At 50.6% G+C, this 20972-nt stretch overlaps 1 protein-coding gene across 1 annotated transcript in view; it reads right to left on the reverse strand.

The window, feature by feature from the left end:
• The window catches only part of RAB26 (RAB26, member RAS oncogene family), a 274315-nt gene that overhangs the window by 42822 nt on the left and 210521 nt on the right, over positions 1–20972 (reverse strand). Inside the window, exon 5 of the mRNA XM_087728894.1 lies at positions 10743–10795. Within this exon, the coding sequence (XP_087585020.1) occupies positions 10743–10795 (53 nt within the window). The remainder of the gene's footprint in view (positions 1–10742; positions 10796–20972) is intronic.

Here is a 20972-nt window from a genome sequence, read left to right on the forward strand (position 1 = left end):
ATTAGTTATAGGAAGCGCAATTTTGGCAAAGGAAGGAATGAACTGACGGTAGAAATTAGCAAATCCCAAATTTTTTTGCAATTGTCGACGAGTTCTAGGCGCGTCCCACTCAGTGACCGCCCTCACCTTTTCAGGGTCCATCTCAATGCCGGCTGGAGAGATGCGATACCCAAGGTAGTCAATCTTGGTTTGGTGAAACTCACACTTGGATAATTTGGCATAAAGATCAGCAGCTCTGAGTTTTTTCAAAACAGTGCGCACAAGTGCGACATGTTCGTCATAGGAGCGAGTATAGATAAGGATATCATCTAAATATACGATAACTCCTTTGTAGAGGTGGTCATGCAAGATCTCATTGATTAATTGCATGAAGACTGCAGGGGGCCCCTGCAGGCCAAAAGGCATGACCCGGAACTGGAAGCATCCAAGAGGGCAGTTGAAAGCAGTCTTCCATTCATCCCCCTCCTTTATGCGTACCCTATAATAAGCTTCTCTGAGGTCCAATTTAGTAAAAATGCGGCCCTTCCCCAATTGGGCCAACATGTCCTTCATTAACGGAAGCGGGTATACATTCTGAGCTGATATTCCGTTCAAGGTTTTAAAATTAACACATAATCTGAGAGAACCATCCTTCTTTTCACGGAAAAGCACAGGGGCAGCAACTTTGGGGCGAGCAGGTTCAATGAATCCCCGGCTCAAGTTTTTATCTATGAAATTTCGCATTTCCTCCATCTCCCTGGGTGACATGGAATATATTTGGGGTTTTGGTAGCTTAACCCCGGGTAGAATGTCAATGGAGCAATCAGTAGGCCTGTGGGGCGGAAGCTTGTCGGAAGACTTCTCACTGAAAACTTCCCTCAGGTCCCAATACACTTTAGGAATTTTTTCCTCTCCTTCAATCCTCTCCTGCCCTCTGGCGGCCACCTCAGGATCGCAATTAACAGGTTTATCGGGAATGCCCTCTCCTTCCGGGAGCTGAGCTGTACGAATGCGTAACCAGCCTTCCCTCCAATTTATGCGAGGGTTCCATTTCCGAAGCCAGGGTAGGCCCAAAATGAGAGGCCTGTCCATCCCCGGGGCCATAATGAAGGAGATGAGTTCAGTGTGGGAGCCCATTTTCATTTCCAAGGGCTCAGTAAAGAAATGAGCGGGTCCCCCCCCCGCAATGGACCCATCTATTTGGCAAAAGACAATGGGGGTTTTTAAAGTGCGTAATTTGAGGCCCAACTTCTCCACCATAGCAGGATTGATCATCGACCGGGAGCACCCTGAGTCAAGCAAGGCGTGTAGGGACTCCGGTTTCCCATCGGGCAGCACTTTTAACTCTATGGGGATTAGCATGGGGCCCTTGTTTGAACTCACCCAGCGAGGCGATGTGTCATCATCTGAGTCGTCAGAAGAGGTGGGGGAGGCGTCCGCTTCTCCCTCCAAGGCGTGGCTGAAGCGAGGGGGTCTGGAATCCATAGCGAAGGCAGCTTCCTTCTTCCTCTTGTCCGAGGACTTGCCAGATTTCTCCTCCCGCTTGGATGGGGGTTGGGAGGTTGTTGGTAATTTAGCACGGCAGTCTGGGGCGCGATGGCCTAATTTCCCGCAACGGAAGCACGTTATTGGTCTGGATCTCCCCTCACCCTTCCCTCCGAAAGGGGCTTTCCGGCTAGGGCGGGGGTGGTGGTTTTTGCAGCTTGCTGCTTTCTTTTCCGTCTCTCCTCTTTAGCGCAACGGAGTCTGGCCAAATCCAGCTCAATGTCAGCAGCGTGCTCAAACCAAATAGTTAAGCGTCTGGGGAGATTATGATTGACACATTGCTGATAGATATCTTCATCTAGGCCCAAAGCAAATTTGTCCAAAAGTGCCTCCTCACTCCACCCTCTCATGTACTGGGAAAGGCGTTGAAACTCTTGAATATACTGGGCCACCGGTCTGTCGTCTTGTTCGAGGGTTATAAATTTCAACTTGCTTTTCTTTTCAGTAAGGGGGTCTTCAAAGTGCCTTTTGAAGGCCTCCATAAACCTATTAAAATTCCTCAGGAGGGGGGAAGCTGACTGATGTAAACCAGCACTCCAGTCAGACGCTTCGCCATCTAAGGATCGTAAAATCATTCTTATCCTCATAGTATCTGATTCAAAATCTGGGCCGTAGATTTCCATGTAATTAAAGATTTGCATGATAAAAGACCCCAGCTTCGCAGGGTTTCCATCATATCTCACAGGCAGGGGGGGAATCTTAGCCATTCTGCGTCTCCTGGGAGGTGGGCCCCCTACTCCGGCAAAAGCCCCAGCTGCAGGGGGTGAGTCAGCTCGAGGGGGGGGTGAATCAGCGCGTGGGTTTTCTCGGCCCCAGCCCCTCCTGACCTCTTCATCTTCCCCACCTATTTGCCCAAAGTACCTTTGTCCCCAGTAATCAGGTAGATCTCTCTCCTGGGGTCTCCTTTCGGCTCCCGCCTCCAGCGGTCTTTGTTGGGGTCTTCTTCTGGTAACCCCCGCATCCCAGCTGGCCCCTTCCTCTCTTTGTCCTACCGAGGTAGACCATCTGGGGGGAGGTGGATCAGCCGGGCTTGATATCTGCAGTTGACACAAATCTTCATGAAGCAAGAGTTCGGGGGGAGGACGTTCTTCCTCAGCAGGGAGTTCTGCCTCCTTTTCTTCTCTGGCTGGCGAAGACATTTGCACCCTCCACGGTAGATGTTGATCTCCTGGAAAGGTGGTTTTGAGACTTTGCTACTTGTCAGCACCTCTCCATTTAATAATTAGGAAAGAAGACCATGAGACTCCATTTGTGAAAAATCAAATGTACTTTTACTAATTAAAAATGGTTAAAGAGCGGTTGCATAGCAAAGTCTGGTTAATTAGGCGCGAAAGCAGTTGATATATAGAATAGCCCATTCCACACCCCCTGGCATCATAGGCCTAGTCCAATCATAAGTCCTTCAAGTGTCAGGTGTGAGATAACTTCAAAAGACATCACGAAGATGGAATGTCGGTGCCGTTAACCCAGGCGGGAAACATCCACCCATGCGTAGTCTGTCCATCCAAAGACCTCCAGAATCTTCCTCCAGCACAATAAGTAACCCCACCCAAATACTATGCCCTCCCTCCCCGTTTCAATGGCAGCTGAAGCAACAGCAAAGCAGAAGCTGACAGGCGTAGAGAAGACCTGGTGGCCATTTGCATCGAAGGGCGTCCATGTCCATGGGTCCCATGGTTGGAAACCTCGAAACGAACTCTGGCAGCTGGGCATTCTGCGGGGTCGCGAACAAGTCTACCATCGGATGTCTGAATCTCTCGCAGATCTGACGGAAGATTGAGGGATGGAGTTGCCACTCCCCATTGTCGACCATCTCCCTGCTGAGCCAGTCTGCCTGATGGTTTTCTGTTCCGGAGATGTGTTCTGCTCTGATGGACAGCAGGTGCCTCTCTGCCCAGTTCCCAAGCCGCAGCGCCTCATCGCGAAGAGCCCTGGAGTGGGTGCCGCCCTGTCTGTTCACGTGGGCTTTGGCCGCTACGTTGTCTGTCAGGACTAGGATGTGATGGCCGGTCACTGTGCCCTTGAAGTGATGAAGAGCCAGGTGGATGGCTCTGAGCTCCAACCAGTTGATGTTTCTCAGATCTGTTGGAGTCCACCGGCCCTGGGCGATCTGGTTCTCCAGGTGGGCCCCCCAGCCGAAGAGGCTTGCGTCGGTGGTAAGAGTCATCCTTGCCGGTTCTCTGAAGAGGCATCCTCTGTTCAAGGCTGGGGACAGCCACCAGCGAAAGGATAGCAGCACCTGGGGTGACACCCGGATCCTGAAGGTGGCGTCGCTCGTCCCGGCTCTCTGGTGGGGCAGCAGGAACCACTGGACTATCCCTGGCATATAGGCGAGCCCACAGCATGATCCCTATGCATGAGATGAACTTCCCCAGGAGCCTGGAAAGAAGAACTACAGGGACAGAGCGTGACTTGCGAACCTCGTGGATCATCTTAACGATGCAGTCCTTGCGATCCTGAGACAGAAAAACCTCCCCAGCCACTGAGTCAATGATGAAGGAGCCTGGTGGAGGGCACCAGGTGACTCTTCTCCAGGTTAATGGAGAAACCCAGGGACCTAAGGGTGTCGATGGTGGTACCCAAGTCCCATGCAGCCGAGTCAGGTGACCTGGCTAAGATGAGGATGTCGTCTAGATAGCAGAACAAACGGACTGGGAGGAAGCGTAGGTGGCCTGCTGCTGCTGCAAGCACCTTGGTGAATGTCCTGGGGGCTGAGGCCAGCCCAAAGGGCAGGGCTCTGTATTGGAAGTGATTCCCTTCGTGGGAGAATCTCAGGAATTTACGGTGTTCCGGGGCGATCCTGATATGTAGATATGCCTCTGTGAGATCGATGGAGGCTAGGAAATCGCCTGGCCGGATGCCTTCCAAGATGGATTTTAGGGAAGCCATCTTAAACTTGCGGTATACCATCCTGGAATTGAGTAATTTAAGATCCAGGATGGCTCTCCAACCCCCTGAGTTCTTGGGAACTAGGAAGAGGTTCGAGTAGAACCCGGAGCCCTTCTCCCCCTCTGGGACCCTCTCAATAGCCCTGATGTCTAATAGGTGTTTAATGGCCTTGGCCTTAAGAGCCCTCTTGGTCGGGTCTGTGGAGGAGGTGAAGGTGCGGAACCTACTGGGGGGGAGGGAGCGGAACTCCAGGTGTAGCCCGAGCCTTACTGTCTGGAGTACCCACTCATCCGAGGTGATACGATCCCAGGCATCCGCAAACATGGAGAGGCGACCGCCGATAGGGTGATCTGGGGTCGGATCACTTGAACCTGCGGAAGGGGCGACCGCCTGCTCCTCGAAAGGGCCGCTTGCCCTGTTGCTGGCCCCTGAATCTGTTCTGGAATTGTCTATCCCCCTGCCTTTGGAACCTGGGGTATTGGTACCTCTGGTTCTGGTTGTCCCCGTCAGGTGGTCTGTAGGGGGTCCTCCTGGGGTATGGCGCATGGCGGAAGTCTGACCGCTTGGTTGTTGTCGGGAGGACCTTCTGTTTGTTCTTATCCTCCATGAGGATAGGATCCAGCGCCGTCCCAAATAGCTTCTCTCCGGTGTAGTCCGCCCCAGTTAGGTGCCACTTCATCCGGGATTCTGCCTGCCAATGACGTAGCCAGAGCAGGCGCCTAGAAGCAACTGATGAAGACATAGCCCGCGAGGCATACTTTACCGCGTCCAAGGTGGCGTCCGCTGAGAACTGCGTTGCTGCCAGCATCTCGGATATGTCCTGCAGGAGGCGAACCTCTGATGCCGGAGTCCTGTCCCTCAGCTGCTCCAGCCACAGGACCGTGGACCTGTTAAAGAAAGAAGCGGAGGCGGCCGCCCTGATGGCCCAGGTGATAGCCTGGAACGTTTTGTGCAGGACGATGTCTGCCTTCTTGTCCTCCGGCTTGAGGCAGTTGGCAGTGTCACCTGCGATGACCGTTGACGCTGACGCCAGGGTGGCCACTGGGTTGTCCACTTCAGGTACCTGGAGCGCTTGGGCAAAGGTCTGATTGAGATTATAAAACTTTCTCTCGTTTCCCCCTGGGGTGGGGAAGGACCCTGGTTTTACCCACTGCGATTTAAGCACTTCCATGAACATGTCTGGTGTGGGAATCTCCTCCTTAGCCACAGGGGGCCTATGGAATGGTCCCTTTTTCTTTTTGCTCTTACCCTTGCCCACGGACTCCGTTACCGGCTTAGGATCCGGGGGGGGGGGATCCAGATCGGCTGTGGCCGATGCCTTGCAGAGCAAGGAGCTAAATAAGGACAGGGGAAAATGACCCGCTACAGTGGAATCATCCTCTACCTGAGGATCCTCATCTTCTGAGAACCCCACATCCTTCAGTTCTCCTTCCTCTACGTCAGACGCCTTGCTAGCCGTGGAAGAGGAGGGAGACCTGATTTCCCTGGCTGCTGAAGTGCTGGGACGTTCCTGAAGGCCCCTTGGGGACTCCTGTGGGGCCCTGTTCCTGGAGGTCTGGGGCTGCTGGCCTAAACTAGAAGCCATTACCTGGGCCAGAGCCCTGGCTAGCATGTCCTGGAAGCTGTTGGTGAGGTCAGGTAGGGTAGGCTGAAGCTCTGGAGGCTGGGAATATTCCCTGGTTTCAGGGGATAGAGGCACCAGGCGAGGCCTGGCAGGGCTGGTTACCCTGCGGCCAAAAGGATCCGCCCTCGAGTCCCCTGGGGGAGCCAGAGAAAGGGGGGGGTGATAGGGAGCTGTGCCCTCTAAGGGAACCCCCTGGTGAGGCTGGAGATGCTGCCCGGGCTTGAACCTGGGCTAAAGGCCTGCGGTCGAGGCCCTGGTTGTCCTGGCCTCCTTCCTGGGGGCTGCCTTCTTGGGGGCCCTGGCCTTGTCCCTCCTCACCGGGGATCTTCCTCGGGGATCTGGGGAAACTGCTCTGGAGGTCCCTTCGTCGGGGCCCACCACTCCTGGGGGTCTGGGCCTGGTATCCCTACTTCTGGTTGCCTCTGCCATTACTTACAGTTATGGTGCTCACCAACCTCCTCCTTCTGCAGCCGGCTGTAGGGGCAGATTAGGTCCTCTGGGGCTGGATCCACTTCCCTGCTCCTCTGCCGCTGGGTTGTGGCCTCAGCTGCCGGCAGGCACAGCCCTGGAATACCCCCCAGATCACCGGCGGGATAGAGCCTAAAGGAAGCCTCTTCCGGCTTCCTAGTGCCTTGTTAGCGCTTTCGGCGTCCGTATAGGAACGCTGATCACGTGCTCCTAAGATGGAGGCGGTCCAAGATGGCGACTGCTGGTGCCGTCCGGGTCTCCTTTCGCCGCTGGAAGCCGTTTCTGCAATCCTCGAAGGGTTCTCGGTCCTCTCGGCCCTCCTGGGCTCCTCCGGACACCGCGTGGACGTTTCCTTCGTCCCTGCGGTTTCTGGGGACTTCCACCCCCTCGGCGCAACCGGCCGGCCTCGCGGGGCATCTGCTGGCAAGCCGGAGCTTGAATTAGCGCCGCGGAGCACAGCAGAAGGATGGTGAGGCGATTTTGCTGATTTCCAGTTGCAAGCTCTGTTGTAAAGCTTTGCTGAAAGTAAAAAACTCCTAAGTTTTCGAAAAGAAGGGAGAGACAAAGTAACACTCCTTTCAGGCCGAAGAGTAAGGTTAATCTGGGTAGCCAGAGGAGAGCAGTAGGTGTGGCTTCAAAAGATTACCTCAGTCTCCAATAGGCAGGAAGGCTTGGTTAATACCCATGGTTACTCCTCCCACACCTTCTCTTTGGAAACTGCATAAGTGCATTAACGTGCATATCGTCCCTGTCATTGTATTTTTATTCTCTTATTCTTGCTCTCGTTTTTGTTTGACAAATTCCAATGAAATAAATAAATAAATAAATAAATAAATAAATAAATAAATAAATAAATAAATAAATAAAGAAAGTTTGACACCCCTGCTTTAGGGAAACCGAAGCAGTGTGTCATCTCCAGAATTTGTGCTGCAGGAGGCAGACAACAGCAACTTCTTCCAGAGTGGGACAAAAGTGAAGGTTGGGTTAAATAAACTCTCTGTCTGCAGCAGAGCCAGGCCTGTCAATCTATCTGTCCCGAGCACTGAAAATGACGCCAAGGGTTGTTTGGGGCACAATTACTGCCTGAAATCTGCAGAGGCTGATAAGGATGCAAATGGTGTCCGCCCATCACTGAACAAGAGGAACAAATGCAGGCTTAAATTTAGGAGTAATAATTCCCCAGGGGTTAAAAAAACACACACACACACAATTTCAACCATTTGATTACTCGGCTGGGCTAAATGCCCAAATCCACTGTAGCTCTGCTTGTAAATTTCAGGCTGCAAAGAATTCCCTGGCCAAGAAACTCTTTCCAAATGTTGGGGGGGGGGGGGATCAGAGCAAGTTGTTGCATTCATGCCAGGCAATTTTGTGCTGCATCATTGCCTCAAAACAGCATTTCCCAACATGGGTAGCATTGAGATGTGTGACTTTCAGCTCCCCAAATTCTTAGCAATAGCCATAATGGCTGGGAATTCCGGGAGTTGAAGTCCACCCATCTCAAAGGTTGATACATTTTAAGCGGGTGGGGCTCTGTGGCCAAACAGGATGCATTTCTCTTTGGGCGCTGAAATATCAGACAGGAAAACCATGGAATTTCTCCAGCCACAAACTTAATCTAGCTTTTGTTTCTGCCTTCTTCCCTCCAGGACTCAGGAAGACTCCTTTCCTGCTTAGAAATCACTAAGGCAGATCCTTAAGCTGTTTGCATCTGCAGCTGCCTTAATTAAAAATAAGCAGCAAATACTGAGAATTGATTCAAGCAGGGAATTGGAAGATTGGCCAAATTTTGCACCTACACCAGAGTCTATGTGTAAAACAAGCCCCCCCCCACCTCCCTCCCAATGGCCGAACTGTAACCTTCAGAAAACAAATAAGATAAAACCAGTCATTCACTCTGTATACAGGGACCCTCTAGCCTCAGCATCCGAGGCCAATAGCTTTTTCCACTGCACGTCTTCAAAGCAGATTCTCCTGGTTCTTCCTTCCTGAAGTAACCCAGAAGTTTGATGCTCCGAGGCAGATGCCCCTGTTGAAAGTTAGCACCCACCCCTCCCCTAGAAGAATAAAATATTTTGAGAAATATTAAAAAGGCAGGATATTATTTTTCCCTGGATGAGAAATGGAGAAACGTGCTCTTGGTGACAGAAAGAAGACCCCCCACCTGTCTTGATGGCCCTCAGCAGATGTCTGAACTTAGGAGATAAATAGCGAGCTCTATTCATAAGCAAACTCCCTGCACAAAGGTCTGGCTCTGCACAAAGGTAGCTACAACAGGAATTGCCCCAAAAGCCCCTTCATTGCATCAGCCAAACTTCAACCAAACTTAGCTCAGACAAACTCCTAGGATTTGTACATGGCCCCATGTGAGTCTGACAACAGCCAATAGAATACATGTTCTTGCACAGGAACAGGAAGTTCAAGTGCAAAGGTCAAGAGGAGATAAAAATACCCGCCTATTCTCAACTCCTTGTGGACAGCTGCTCAGAACCCAGTGGTTCTGCTTCATTAAACCATCTTTCCAATCAGCCTCCATGTTTCCAATGTCTTCTTCCTGGCTTGGAACAGAACCAGATGGATATTTCTTCCAACACCCCAAAAGAGAAGAGCAGTCCCTGGGATTACAGAAACCAGCAACCGAGCCCACCCCCACCCCCACAGATATATGTCACAGGGGATGGCAAGCAGAAATGAAGGCATCCAAACTCAAAAGAATGAACCATGCTGAGCTGGAGGTTGTGATTTTGTATTCACCAGCAGCGGAAAGTATTTAATTTGGCAAATGTCTAATTCTTTATTTGCAGAGGGAGAGAGAACACTGCAATTATCAGTCCACTTGATAAACATCTAACTTTGCACGGACAGAGATGCCAAGCAATGCCAAAGAACCAAGAACAATGTCAGCAGGAGGGCTGCATATTACGGAGCGCTAAGAGGCAGAGGGATGAAAGTGGTTGAGCCCCAAGTTCAAGAAGAAGACCATAAAGCTTTGCGCTTGTTCCATTTGGGAAAAGTGGGCTTCTCTGTGCCTCACAAACTTAGAAGACCAAACTTGCTTTAGATCAGGAGAAGCCAGAAGAGAAGGATTCACCTTGGCAAATCCACCAGCTGAGCTGGTTCCCTACAAGAGATCCCTTTTAAAAAAAAAATCATTCACATCAGAAGAAATGGACAGAAGAGCGGAGCGGTTTCAAATTTGCTGCTAGCATGCTACAGTTCCTCCTTTCTTTCACTCTCTTCCATGTTTCAAGGAAGAGAGGATGAGAACCAGCAAGCTCATCATGTGGAAAAAAAGAAGTTGCAGAAGCCAATCTGGGTTGGTTACCAGAATGAGTGTTTTGGTCTTCCAAGCTTTCAGATTATAGGGGAGAGAAAGGAAAAAAACAAGGTACAAGACCAACCACACAGCACACTATGCCATGCATCAAAAACATTTCAGAAGCAGAAGAATGCAGCTTCTGAGATCTGCAAGTGGGCATCATACACTGTCCAGAGGCTACCATAGGAGGACAAATCATGCACTGCAAAGATTGCTCGGAAGCGGGAGATACTTCTAATGTAATCCACTGGATTCCCTGAAAGGATTTTCCCTGTGACTATATAGGACAGATGGAGAGGAAACTAACCACTAGACGGCAAGAATATAAGTGAGTGGTCAGACCAGGAACTCATTGCTAGCCTCACATTGCAATGAACAAGGACACACATTGATTTTTGCAGATTGTTGGATGAGCAGGCTAAAAAACAGCTAGGGAAATGATTGAAGCCTGGGAAATGGGCCTCTTGTCAATCAACAGGAGTGCTGATTTACCACCAGCATATCACATATTAGGAGCAGAGGACTTGATAGCACAAGGAAATAACAGCCAACAACTTAATAGCTGGCCATCAACACCCCAACCAACATCTAAAAAGCTACACACAACCAGGCACCACATAAATACTGTACCACAAATAGAATAGTCCAAAGCACATAAATTGTGGAGAAAAATTCCCTGAGGGCAGGCTTAAGCATGAGTCTGAAAGCTCGGAACACTAAACCTCTGGTCCCAGTGACCGACCCAGATTGGATCCTGCAACATTATCCTGAGACACACATAGTCATCTTTATTCAGAAAAAGAAAAGTGCCAAACAAGCTTCACCTGCCCTGCTGCAGGACTTATTTTACATAGACTCAGTGTTTGAGCACCTGCATCTTTGCAATAACATGAACTGTCTGGAGTCCTCAAGACTTACCTGAATGTTGTCAAAGGATGCTCGGTTTGTGACATCATAGAGAAGCAGCAAAGCTGAAAAGAGAAGAAAAATAAATAAAAATTCAGAGCTAAAGGCTGTGCAACTCAGCTATGTCAGCCATGAACATGTTGTATCTAGGAAATAGCATCATAAGAATCTACATAACTTGTTCAATTGGCCAAGCCAGCACCCACCACTCACCACACATGTGAATTTATGGAAGGCTGGTATTCTACCAAAGCAGCAATTAACATATTGATCTATATCCAGAGTATGAATACATAAGAAACCAAACCACGAGAACAACCAACCAGCTGCTCAGTATTTAAATATAGCTCCAAATGAACTATCAATCATGCAACCAACTGACCACATTGGCACACAAGACATTTATAAGCTAAGGAGAATAGGACAAGAAAATCCTACTGATGATGTTACCTAGTCTGGTAACGAAACATTCAGAAGCTAAATTGAAAGAAGCTTGGAGAGCACACCACAGCCAAAGAGAGAGAGAGAGAGGGAGGGAGGGAGGGATACAAGTGTCTGAAGGAGAAACTCATACAGCAGAGCAGAAACTAGGAGAACATATGTGGACAAGTTTCTACAGCCTTAGAAGAAGTTGATTCTCCCTCCTCAGTACTGTGCTAAAAAATTGCACAGCAAAATCCCCGACTGTCCACTTTCTTTTAGTGGGTTTAGACCTAAACCAAGAACATAAAAGGGCTGCTTGGAGTTCTACTTCTGAATAATTACACAAGTGAAATCCAAGTGACCTCTCCAAAGGCTGCAGAGAGGACACTTTTGTCATCACCATCATCAGGGTTGGAAGGGACCTTGGAAGTCTTCTAATCCAATCAAGCAGGAGACCCTATGCCATTCTGGACAAATGGTTGTCCAACCTCTTCTTAAAAGCCTCCAGTGATGGAGCACCCACAACTTCTGAAGGCAAAGCTGTTCCACTGGTTGATTGTTCTCACTGTCAGGAAATTTCTCCTTAGTTCTAAGTTGCTTCTTTCCTTGATTAGTTTCCATCTGTTGCTTCTTGTCCTGCCTTCAGGTGGTTTGGAGAATAGGTTGAGCCTGTGGCAACCCCTGAGATAGTGGAAGACTGCTATCATGTCTCCCCTAGTCCTTCATTCACTAGACTAGACAAACCCAAGGCAAATCTTTGATCACAACAATACGGTTTTTTTTGACCATATCTTGCCAACATCTCTGGCTGTTTAGCACCTGCATGGGAAACCACAAAAAATCCAGAATTGGAGGCCAGAATAAGAACTAAAAAAATGTCCTACTATCAAACAAACAATACTGAGAGAGGTCAGCAGAGGTCACCTGGAAAGAAGCATCCCTTTTGACTCAGATGTCATCAAGCCACACCAGGAAAACCACATCTGGGACCAGCAGACCAACTTAATCCAAATGCAAGTTAAGCCCTTGGGGGACTTTCCAGAACATCAAAAATGTATGTCTATTTGCCGCAGACACATTTCATTTTCATTATGTAGCAAAATCCCAGACTTTTCGCAACATTTGTTTTAATTCTTGTACCAAGGTAAATATTTGAGAAATTAAATCCACAATTAAAATATGCCCAGCCTCAAATCAGGCTGTGTTCGTGTCGTGAGAAGCCCCCAGAGTCCAGAATAAAAGAGCAAAGCGCTCATTTGGCACGCAATCCCGTCTGCTAAGACATCAAGATGACATCAAGCATTTTGAATTCCGTTCAATTAGAATTCCATTCCAGCTTTAAACCATTTTTCTCCAGAGGTTTTTTTTTCTCTCCCCGCAATTCAACCAATCATAGTGGTGAAGATACAATCTTAACTTTAATTACAAAAAGTGACAGTTACTGATAATGCCGCAAGAATGAAGAAATTGTTAATGTTGGTTTAGCAGACAATGTTGGCTCACCAGACAGGTTAAGGATGCAAGTCCAGGAACCCCAGACAACACGGCCAACTTCCATAGCACATTTCCTGACCCAGCTGGAAGAAGAAACCTAGTTCTGGAAAAACTCTCAATAATTCAGTCATATGGAAACTCTAAACCTACATTCACAAGTGCAAACTCCACACATGAAGACTGCAGGAAGTGAGTTGCATGAGTCTTCCAGGCCCATTTTTAGCAGGTCCAAAATCATGTATGAGCATGATTAAAACTGTAAGTTTTTAAAGACTTGCTCCCATCATACAGAGAGAATACAGAGAGTTCTCAACTTACAACAGTTCATTTAGCGACCATTCAAAGTTACATCAGTCCTGAAAAAAGTAATGTATGACCATTTTCTTACAATCATTGCAGCATCACATGGTGAAAATTCAGACGCTCAACAACTGACTCACATTTATGACGGTTGCAGCATCCCAGGGTTGTGTGATCCCCTTTTGTGACCTTCTGACAAGCAAAGTCAATGGGGAAGCCGTCTTCACTTAACAACCATGTTGTTAACTTAATAACTGCAGTGGTCCACTTTACAACCATGGGAAGAAAAATCGTAAAACGGGGCAAAACTCACTTAACAACTGTTTCACTTAACAGAAATTTGGGGCTCAGTTGTGATTGTAAGTCGAGGCCTGTCCATACTATCTATACTTCTATCATATCCACAGCCAGATATCGTATAGGATTGCAAATTTAGAAGGGTTAGAAGAATTAGGTTTTTTTTCCACCTTCTCCGTTTCCACAAATGTGCTCACTTCCAACAACTTTCTGGAAAGTGTCTCACATTATATTCCTAGCTTCCCTATTCTGGTGTGTGTGTGTATGTGTGTGTGTGTGTGTGTAGAGGACAATGTGAAATGAGAATTAAGCAGGTAGGGATGGTTTGGGATTACAAGGGGCGTCTGCCTAAGAGCAGAAGGTTCACTGAGAAAAGAATTAGACGGGGAATGTTCAAAGTATTTTTGAACAGAAGCTTCGTAGACCTGCATTGCTCTGCTCTTCACTCCAAGTGTGGGGACTGGGAGGCCTGATGTCATCAACATCACCTTTCTGGTCCAGGTGGCGCCTGTGTTGGATCAGCCTCATGTGATTCTCGACAGTATCTCTTGAAGCTGGCCTTCCCAGGGTCAACTGGAGCAGCGTCTTCAGATTCGGAATCTGAGTCCTGAGCTCGGGTCATGACATCAGGAAGATTTCTCTGAGGTTAAAGTCAGTGGCCAAATACCTGCTTGTCTCCTCCAGAGCAGAATTCGCCATGGGACAGTGTAACAATTCCATTTAATTATTTAAAATAAAATTAAAAATATTTTAATTTTTGTCATTCGCATTTCATTTTGTCCCGCCTTGTGCTTCCTTTAATAATTCTATTCCACCATTTCTTTGATATTATGTAGCTTTTGTCCCACAGTGAATTGTCCCACAGTGAGGTGGCCGTGGCAAGTTGGCTGTAGAGAGTTGGCTGTGGCGAGTTGTCCTAGACCTCCTCCAGAGAGCTCTTGGGAGACTGCAGCCAGGTCACCCAAGGGGATTTGAAGATCCTTCTAGGGTTGGCCCAAGGGGTCTATGACAATTCGCCATAGCCAACTCGCCATGGCCAACTTGCCATGACTAACTTGCCATGGCCGACTCACCATGGCTAACTCGCCAGAGTCAACTTGCTGCAGGGCAACAGTTACACTAATATCAAAGAAATGGTGGAATAGAATCATTAAAGAAAGGACGCAAAAGGAGGGACAGAATGAAATGTGAATGGCAAAAATTAAAATAATTTGTAGTTGTTTTAAATAATTAAATAGAATTGTTACATTGTCCTGCAGCATTGTCCCGCAGTAAGTTGGCCATGGTAAGTTGAGTTGGCCACAGCAAGTTTGCTGTGGCAAGTGGTCCCATTCCCGACCCGAGTACAGGATGCAATTTAAGGCAAGATCTGCAGAAATTTTAGCTTGATAGTTTTGTATCTTGGAGCGAAGGGAAGGACGCGACAAGAAAATATGAGGAAGTGACTTTATTCAGCTCATAGTAAACTGCGATTCAACGTGGCGTGGTTCGCGCCAAACATTTATACCCCCGGGTTTGAAACGAGGAGCCAATGGGGCGTCGAGTAGCTCGACCAATCAGGGTGAAGATTGAACCGGCTCCGCCCGGGAACCAATCAGGAAAGGAGTCCTTTATACACGCGTCCATATTTCCCGCGCTAGTATTCAACACCCCTCCCCCCCCAGTCAAAGAGTTCCTTTAGGAAGGGCAAACATAGTCTTGTAGGTAGGCGGGACGGTGGCGTTCTCGTCCCGATCTTCGTGGCTCCCCGGCGGCCGTCGGCGGGGGGGGGCCGCCGGCGGAGGCGTGTCTGTGGTGGGGCGGTGAACCTGCGGTGCGGTCCCGTGAGAGAGTGCTGGCCCCGGGTCCCGTGCCCGAAGTTCGTCTGTCCGGGGCCGTGTTTCTGTGGTGGCCGGAGTGTCCGGTAACGGCTCCGTGCAGTCCGGTAGGGGTGTAGGTTCAGAGTCTCGATAAGAGGTTCGAGGAATGGAATAGCCGGGTGAGGTGCGCCTGTTCGGAAAGTTCGCATCGGCTTGTCTCCCGTTCCCCGGTTGGGAACGGTCCGTGGGGAAAAGAGTCAACGAAGGTGGCTCCGGCTGAGAGCGGGTGTCTGAGGAACTTGGGCCGTCTGTTTCCGCGGGAAGACGACGCCTTAATTGGTCCACGTGGCGCCTCCATTGTATTCCGTCGGCCAGGCCGACCCTGAAGGAACAGGGGCCAGTCAGGGCTGTGATGGTTGCGGGAACCCACCGTGGATCCCCAGAAAAAGAGCGGGCCCATACAGGATCCCCTAACTTAAACGCGTGGGAAGGGAGGGCCCCCAGGTTGCTCGGCAGATCCCCTGCGTAAAGTGGATGGAGTCTGTCTAGGGGTGTTCGCAATCTCCTACCCATCAAGAGCTCCGCGGGACTTTTATTAGTCGTTGGGCAGGGTATGGAGTGCTGGCTCAAGAGGTAAGCCGCCACTCTCTCTTGCCAGTCGCCCTGGCCCATGCGGCCCAAGGCTTCTTTCGCTGAGCGAACTGCGCGCTCCGCCCGGCCATTACTAGCTGGGTGATAGGGGGCGGTGGCCGCGTGTCTGATTCCTTGCTGGGCCAGGAATTCTTGGAACGTGGTGGAGGTAAACTGGGGCCCATTATCGGACACTATCACATCCGGTAACCCATGGGTAGCGAACATCTTACGCAGGGCCCTCACTGTACTCTCCGCTGTGGTGGAGGTCATGATTACCAGCTCCACCCACTTAGAGTAAGCGTCTACCACTATCATAAAGTTTCGGCCGTGAAAGGGACCGGCGAAATCAATATGTAAACGGGACCATGGGCCTCTAGGGATTTCCCACTCGCGAGGAGCGGCTGTGGGGGAATTCGGCCTAGAATTTTGGCATATTCTACATCGGCCTACATAATCTGCTATTTCGGAATCTAGCAAGGGCCACCACACATAGCTACGGGCTAAAGCTTTCATTCGCGCTATGCCTGGGTGGTTTTTATGGAGTGCAGGCAGGATTCGTGCCCGCAGGGCTGTGGGGATCACTACCCTATCCCCCCAGACAAGACACCCCCCGTGAAGGGCGAGTTCGGCTTGTCGCACTTTAAATGGGCGGAATTCTTCCGCTACCTTTTCCGTGGGCCACCCCCTCAAAACCCATGAAGCAACCTGAGATAGGACGGGGTCAGCCTTTGTGTAGGCTGCAACGTCCGCGGCCGAGACGGGGAGGTCGGATTCGGCGATGGACAGAACAGAGAGCGCGGGCACGTGGGCTGTGTCCGTCTCTGGCAGAGGGCAACGGCTTAGAGCGTCTGCGTGCCCTAGCTGTTTGCCCGGACGGTATAACAGCGTATACGAATACGCTGCTAGGAACTCCGTCCACCGAGTCATGCGGGGGGACAAAATGGGGGGAGTTGGCTTGTCGCCCGCCAGCAGCCCCAGGAGAGGCTTGTGATCCGTGACCAGGGTGAAATTCCTACCGTAGAGGTAGTCATGGAACCGCTTAATGCCGGAGACTGCAGCCAGGGCCTCTTTATCGATTTGGCTGTAGTTCCGCTCCGTGGAGGAGAGTGTCCGGGAATAGAAAGCTATGGGGGCTTCTGAGCCGTTCGGGAGGATGTGGCTCAGAACCGCCCCTACGCCATAGGGGGAGGCGTCGCAAGTCAGGATTAGAGGCATCCTATCGCTGTACTGGATTAGGACTGCCGATGAAGTTAAAATATCCTTTATAGCCGCGAACGCGTGTGCTTCACGGCTACCCCATTTCCAGGCCGCTGACCGGTCCAGTAGTCGGTGTAGCGGCTCAGCTAGTGACGCCTTGTGGGGGACAAAAGGGGCGTAGAAGTTTAAAAGCCCCAGGAAAGCCTGTAATTCCGCCCTAGAGGTGGGTGCGGGTGCGTTTTTGATGGCGGCAACTTTGGAAGGAGTGGGGTGGATGCCTTGTGCATCAATGAGGAACCCCAAGAATTCGACTTTAGGAACAGCAATTTCGCATTTGCTGCGTTTTAATTTCAGTCCTGCCTCCCTAAAACGTGTGAGGACCTCCCGCAGTGTTTTCAGGAGTTCCGAGTGACTGGGGGCTGCGACCAGGACGTCGTCGAAGTAAGGAACGACGCCTGGGAGCCCATGGAGCAGCCGCTCCATGAGGCTCTGGAAAATCCCAGGGGCGACCGAGACGCCGAATTGTAGGCGGCGGCAACGGAAGGCCCCGCGGTGGGTGACGATGGTCTGGGCTGTAGCCGCATCGTCGTCTACGGGAAGCTGCTGGTAGGCCTGAGCCATGTCTAGCTTGGCGAAAATGCGGCCCTGTCCTAAAGAGTGGAGTAGGTGCTGCACTACGGGAACCGGATACGGGTTTGCCTGCAGGGCCAAATTGATGGTCGACTTGTAGTCGGCACATATCCTCACCGATCCGTCGGGTTTGACCGGGAGGACTATGGGGGTTTCCCAACGGGCGTGATCTACGGGCTCGAGTACCCCTTGCTCAATAAGCTTATCAAGTTCCGCGTCTACCTTTGCTCTCAATGCGAAAGGGACCCTGCGTGCCTTTAGTCTAACGGGAGCGACCTGGGGATCGAGGCAGAGGGAAATGGGGGTACCCTTGTAACAACCCAATTTCCCATCGAACACGTCTGAGAACTCGTCTAGGACGCTATCTACGGGGAGGGGAACTACCCTGTGTACCCCTTCTATGGTGAGGCCCAAGGCGGGGAACCATTCCAACCCCAGGAGAGCGGGCAGGTTGTTCCTAACGACTAAAACTGGGAGTTTCCCTTTAAAATTCCCGTATTCCACCCGGATGTGGTATATCCCAGCTGTGGGAATCCCATTCCCCTGGTAGTCTAGGAGGGAGACCCCGGCGGGGCGCAGCTTTCTCTGGGGAACCCCGGGGCAAAGGCGGGAGAACAAAGCCCAAGATAGGAGAGAACGGGATGAACCGGAGTCCACCTCCATTTGGCAAAGCTGACCTTCGAGCCGGACGGCGGTGCTTATTTTCCGGTGGCCAGCGGGAACGTGGGATGCCTGGTAGACCACGCAGTCGGCGCTGGAGGGCTGGTAGGTTGAGTAGCAGTCCTCGGTGCGCCTCGCGGGACGCGGTTGCTGGCGGCGTTGCGGCGCCGGGCGCTGGTTGCTGGGCTGCATGAACGACGGGGCTGGCAGGGGAGCCCGGCATACTCTGGCGAGGTGCCCTTCTCCTCGGCAGCGGCGGCAAACGGCAGAGCGGTACGGGCAGGCTGCGCGGCTGTGGCGGCCGCCACATCCGCGGCAAGGTGTGTTTGAGGCTGGCTGAACGGGCGCCGGCGGTTGCTGGGGTGGCCTCTGCTTCGGCTGCATCCTCATCTGGCCGACGATTTCCTCCTCCTCCTCCTCGTCTTCGGCAGGGGAGAGATCGTCGACGAGGTTCGTCTGGGTGGGTGGCCCCGCGGCGGTTTGTGCGGGGGGGTTTAGCTGGAGGCGTTCCATGTCGGCCGTGGATTGTTCGGAGAGTTCGGCTGCTCGCGCTATCTCCACGGCTTGCATCAGGGTAATCTTGTGATTCCGGAGTAATCGGCCGCGTAAATGTGCGTCGCGGACCCCACACACAAACTGTTCCGCAAGGTTCTCCTCCAGGTCTGCGAAATCACACTGGGCGGCCACGGTGCGTAAAGCCTCTAGGAAATGGCTAATGGATTCGTTGGCCCTTTGCACTCGGCGGCGGAAAGCGAAACGGCGTGCAAACAGAGAGGGTGAAGGAGCGTAGTGGTTCCTCAGCCTGGACATCAGCTCGGCCCACCCAAGTTTGTAGGCTGGCCTCGGGGCGGCCAGGGCTCTCGCAGAGGCGAACATGGACGGCTCACAGCAGGACAGGAAGAAACTGCATTTCTCCTCGTCGGTCTGAGCCTGGTTTTTCGAGGCGATCAGGTAGCACTCGAACCGCTCCATGAACCCGTCCCATGATTCTCCGGTGGCTCCGCCGAATGGCGCGAAAGGAGGAAGCGATGACGCCATCGTGGTGTGGAGCCGGAGGAAGAGAGAGGAAGGACGGAGAAAACTTCGCGTTCGCTGCCGGCGTTCTCAGCCTGAAGATAGCGTGCTAGCTGGTTCAGACGCGGTGGCAGCTGGCTATTCTTCTCCGTGGTCGCGGGAATCGGAATCCCATCCTCGTCGCCAGTTTTGTATCTTGGAGCGAAGGGAAGGACGCGACAAGAAAATATGAGGAAGTGACTTTATTCAGCTCATAGTAAACTGCGATTCAACGTGGCGTGGTTCGCGCCAAACATTTATACCCCCGGGTTTGAAACGAGGAGCCAATGGGGCGTCGAGTAGCTCGACCAATCAGGGTGAAGATTGAACCGGCTCCGCCCGGGAACCAATCAGGAAAGGAGTCCTTTATACACGCGTCCATATTTCCCGCGCTAGTATTCAACAGATAGTAATTTATCAGGCAGAGTTTTTGAGGCACTGGTGCCTTATTTATTTCACAGATGTGGTTCACACATAAAAGAGAACAAAAAATCAAGCACAATTGGGGTGATTATTTCATAGGTTTGGGGTTTGTTTTCTTGCTTGTTTGTGTTGTCTTGCACAACGCCATAGACACATTTTTAAAAGTAGGGAAAGAAAATAAAGAAAGGAGAGGAATGCATAGTGCATCATTGCAGTTAGCAGGTTGCTTTTCAATGGCTGTTTCTGTTGCAGACCAGAAACCTCCCGTTTCACCACCCCACAGATGACAGTGGGGAGCAGACTGTCAGCCACCCCAACTTGGTCAGTTAGGAGAAAAAGACTCTCGGCTCCATCGCTAGTGAAAGTACACTTTACTAAAGCCAAGTCTAGTTTTTCGTGCCCAAATGAGGGCACAATGAATAATTTCAATTCCCCTCATCCCAACCTTTACCTCCCCGCAGCTCCCTCCCCATATTGCGTATGGCAAGCTCGTATCTGGCAAAGCATGGCTGGTGCAGGTGGATAACAGTCCTGTCACAGGTTTCTTGGAGTGCAAGAAAAGCACCCAAAATGCAAGCTTGTTCCAATTGTACGAGTAAACAATAATCCACTGCAGACACCTGAAGAGCAGAATGTGCAAAAGTGACTGTGAGGCTGGATCAAACAAGTGCATACATGCTCTTAAAATGCCATCATCTGCACATCATATGCATATATGGCAAAGGTATCAGGATATCACTGTCTGGTGCTGAATTTAGGGCCTTTTTTGTCAAGGGAATACAGGTAGTCCTTGATGTGCGACCACAACTGAGCCCCAAAGTTCTGTTGCTATGTGAAACATTTGTTAATGGCCTCATTTTATGACCTTTCTTGCCGCCATTAAATCAATCACTGCAGTTGGTAACATGGTTGTTAAGTGAATCTGGCTTTCCCATTGACTTTGCTTCTCAGAAGGTTGCAAAAGGGATCACATGACCATGAAACATTGCGACCGTCGTAAATATGAACCAGTTACCAAGCATCTGAATTTTGATCACGTGACCATGGGGATGCTGCAAAGGTCGTAAGTGCAAGACACGGTCCTAAATCACTTTTTTCAGTGATGTAACTTTGAATGGTCGCTAAATGAACTTTTGAAAGTTGTGGACTATCTGTATTCATTGGTAAATATAAGTAGTTTTTGTCACGACCATTTACTTAGCCACCATTTGAAGTTAGACACAGATTAACAGAGTTGGAAGGGACCTTGTAGGCCATCTAGTCCAACCCCCCACTCAAGCAGGAGACCCTACACCATTTCTGACCGATGGCAGTCCAGTCTCTTCTTGAAAGC

This window comes from Thamnophis sirtalis, unplaced genomic scaffold (genome assembly GCF_051295495.1).
Source record: "Thamnophis sirtalis isolate CommonGarterSnake01/CBP01778 unplaced genomic scaffold, rThaSir2_p1.2 scaffold_14, whole genome shotgun sequence".
Classification (NCBI taxonomy): domain Eukaryota; kingdom Metazoa; phylum Chordata; class Lepidosauria; order Squamata; family Natricidae; genus Thamnophis; species Thamnophis sirtalis.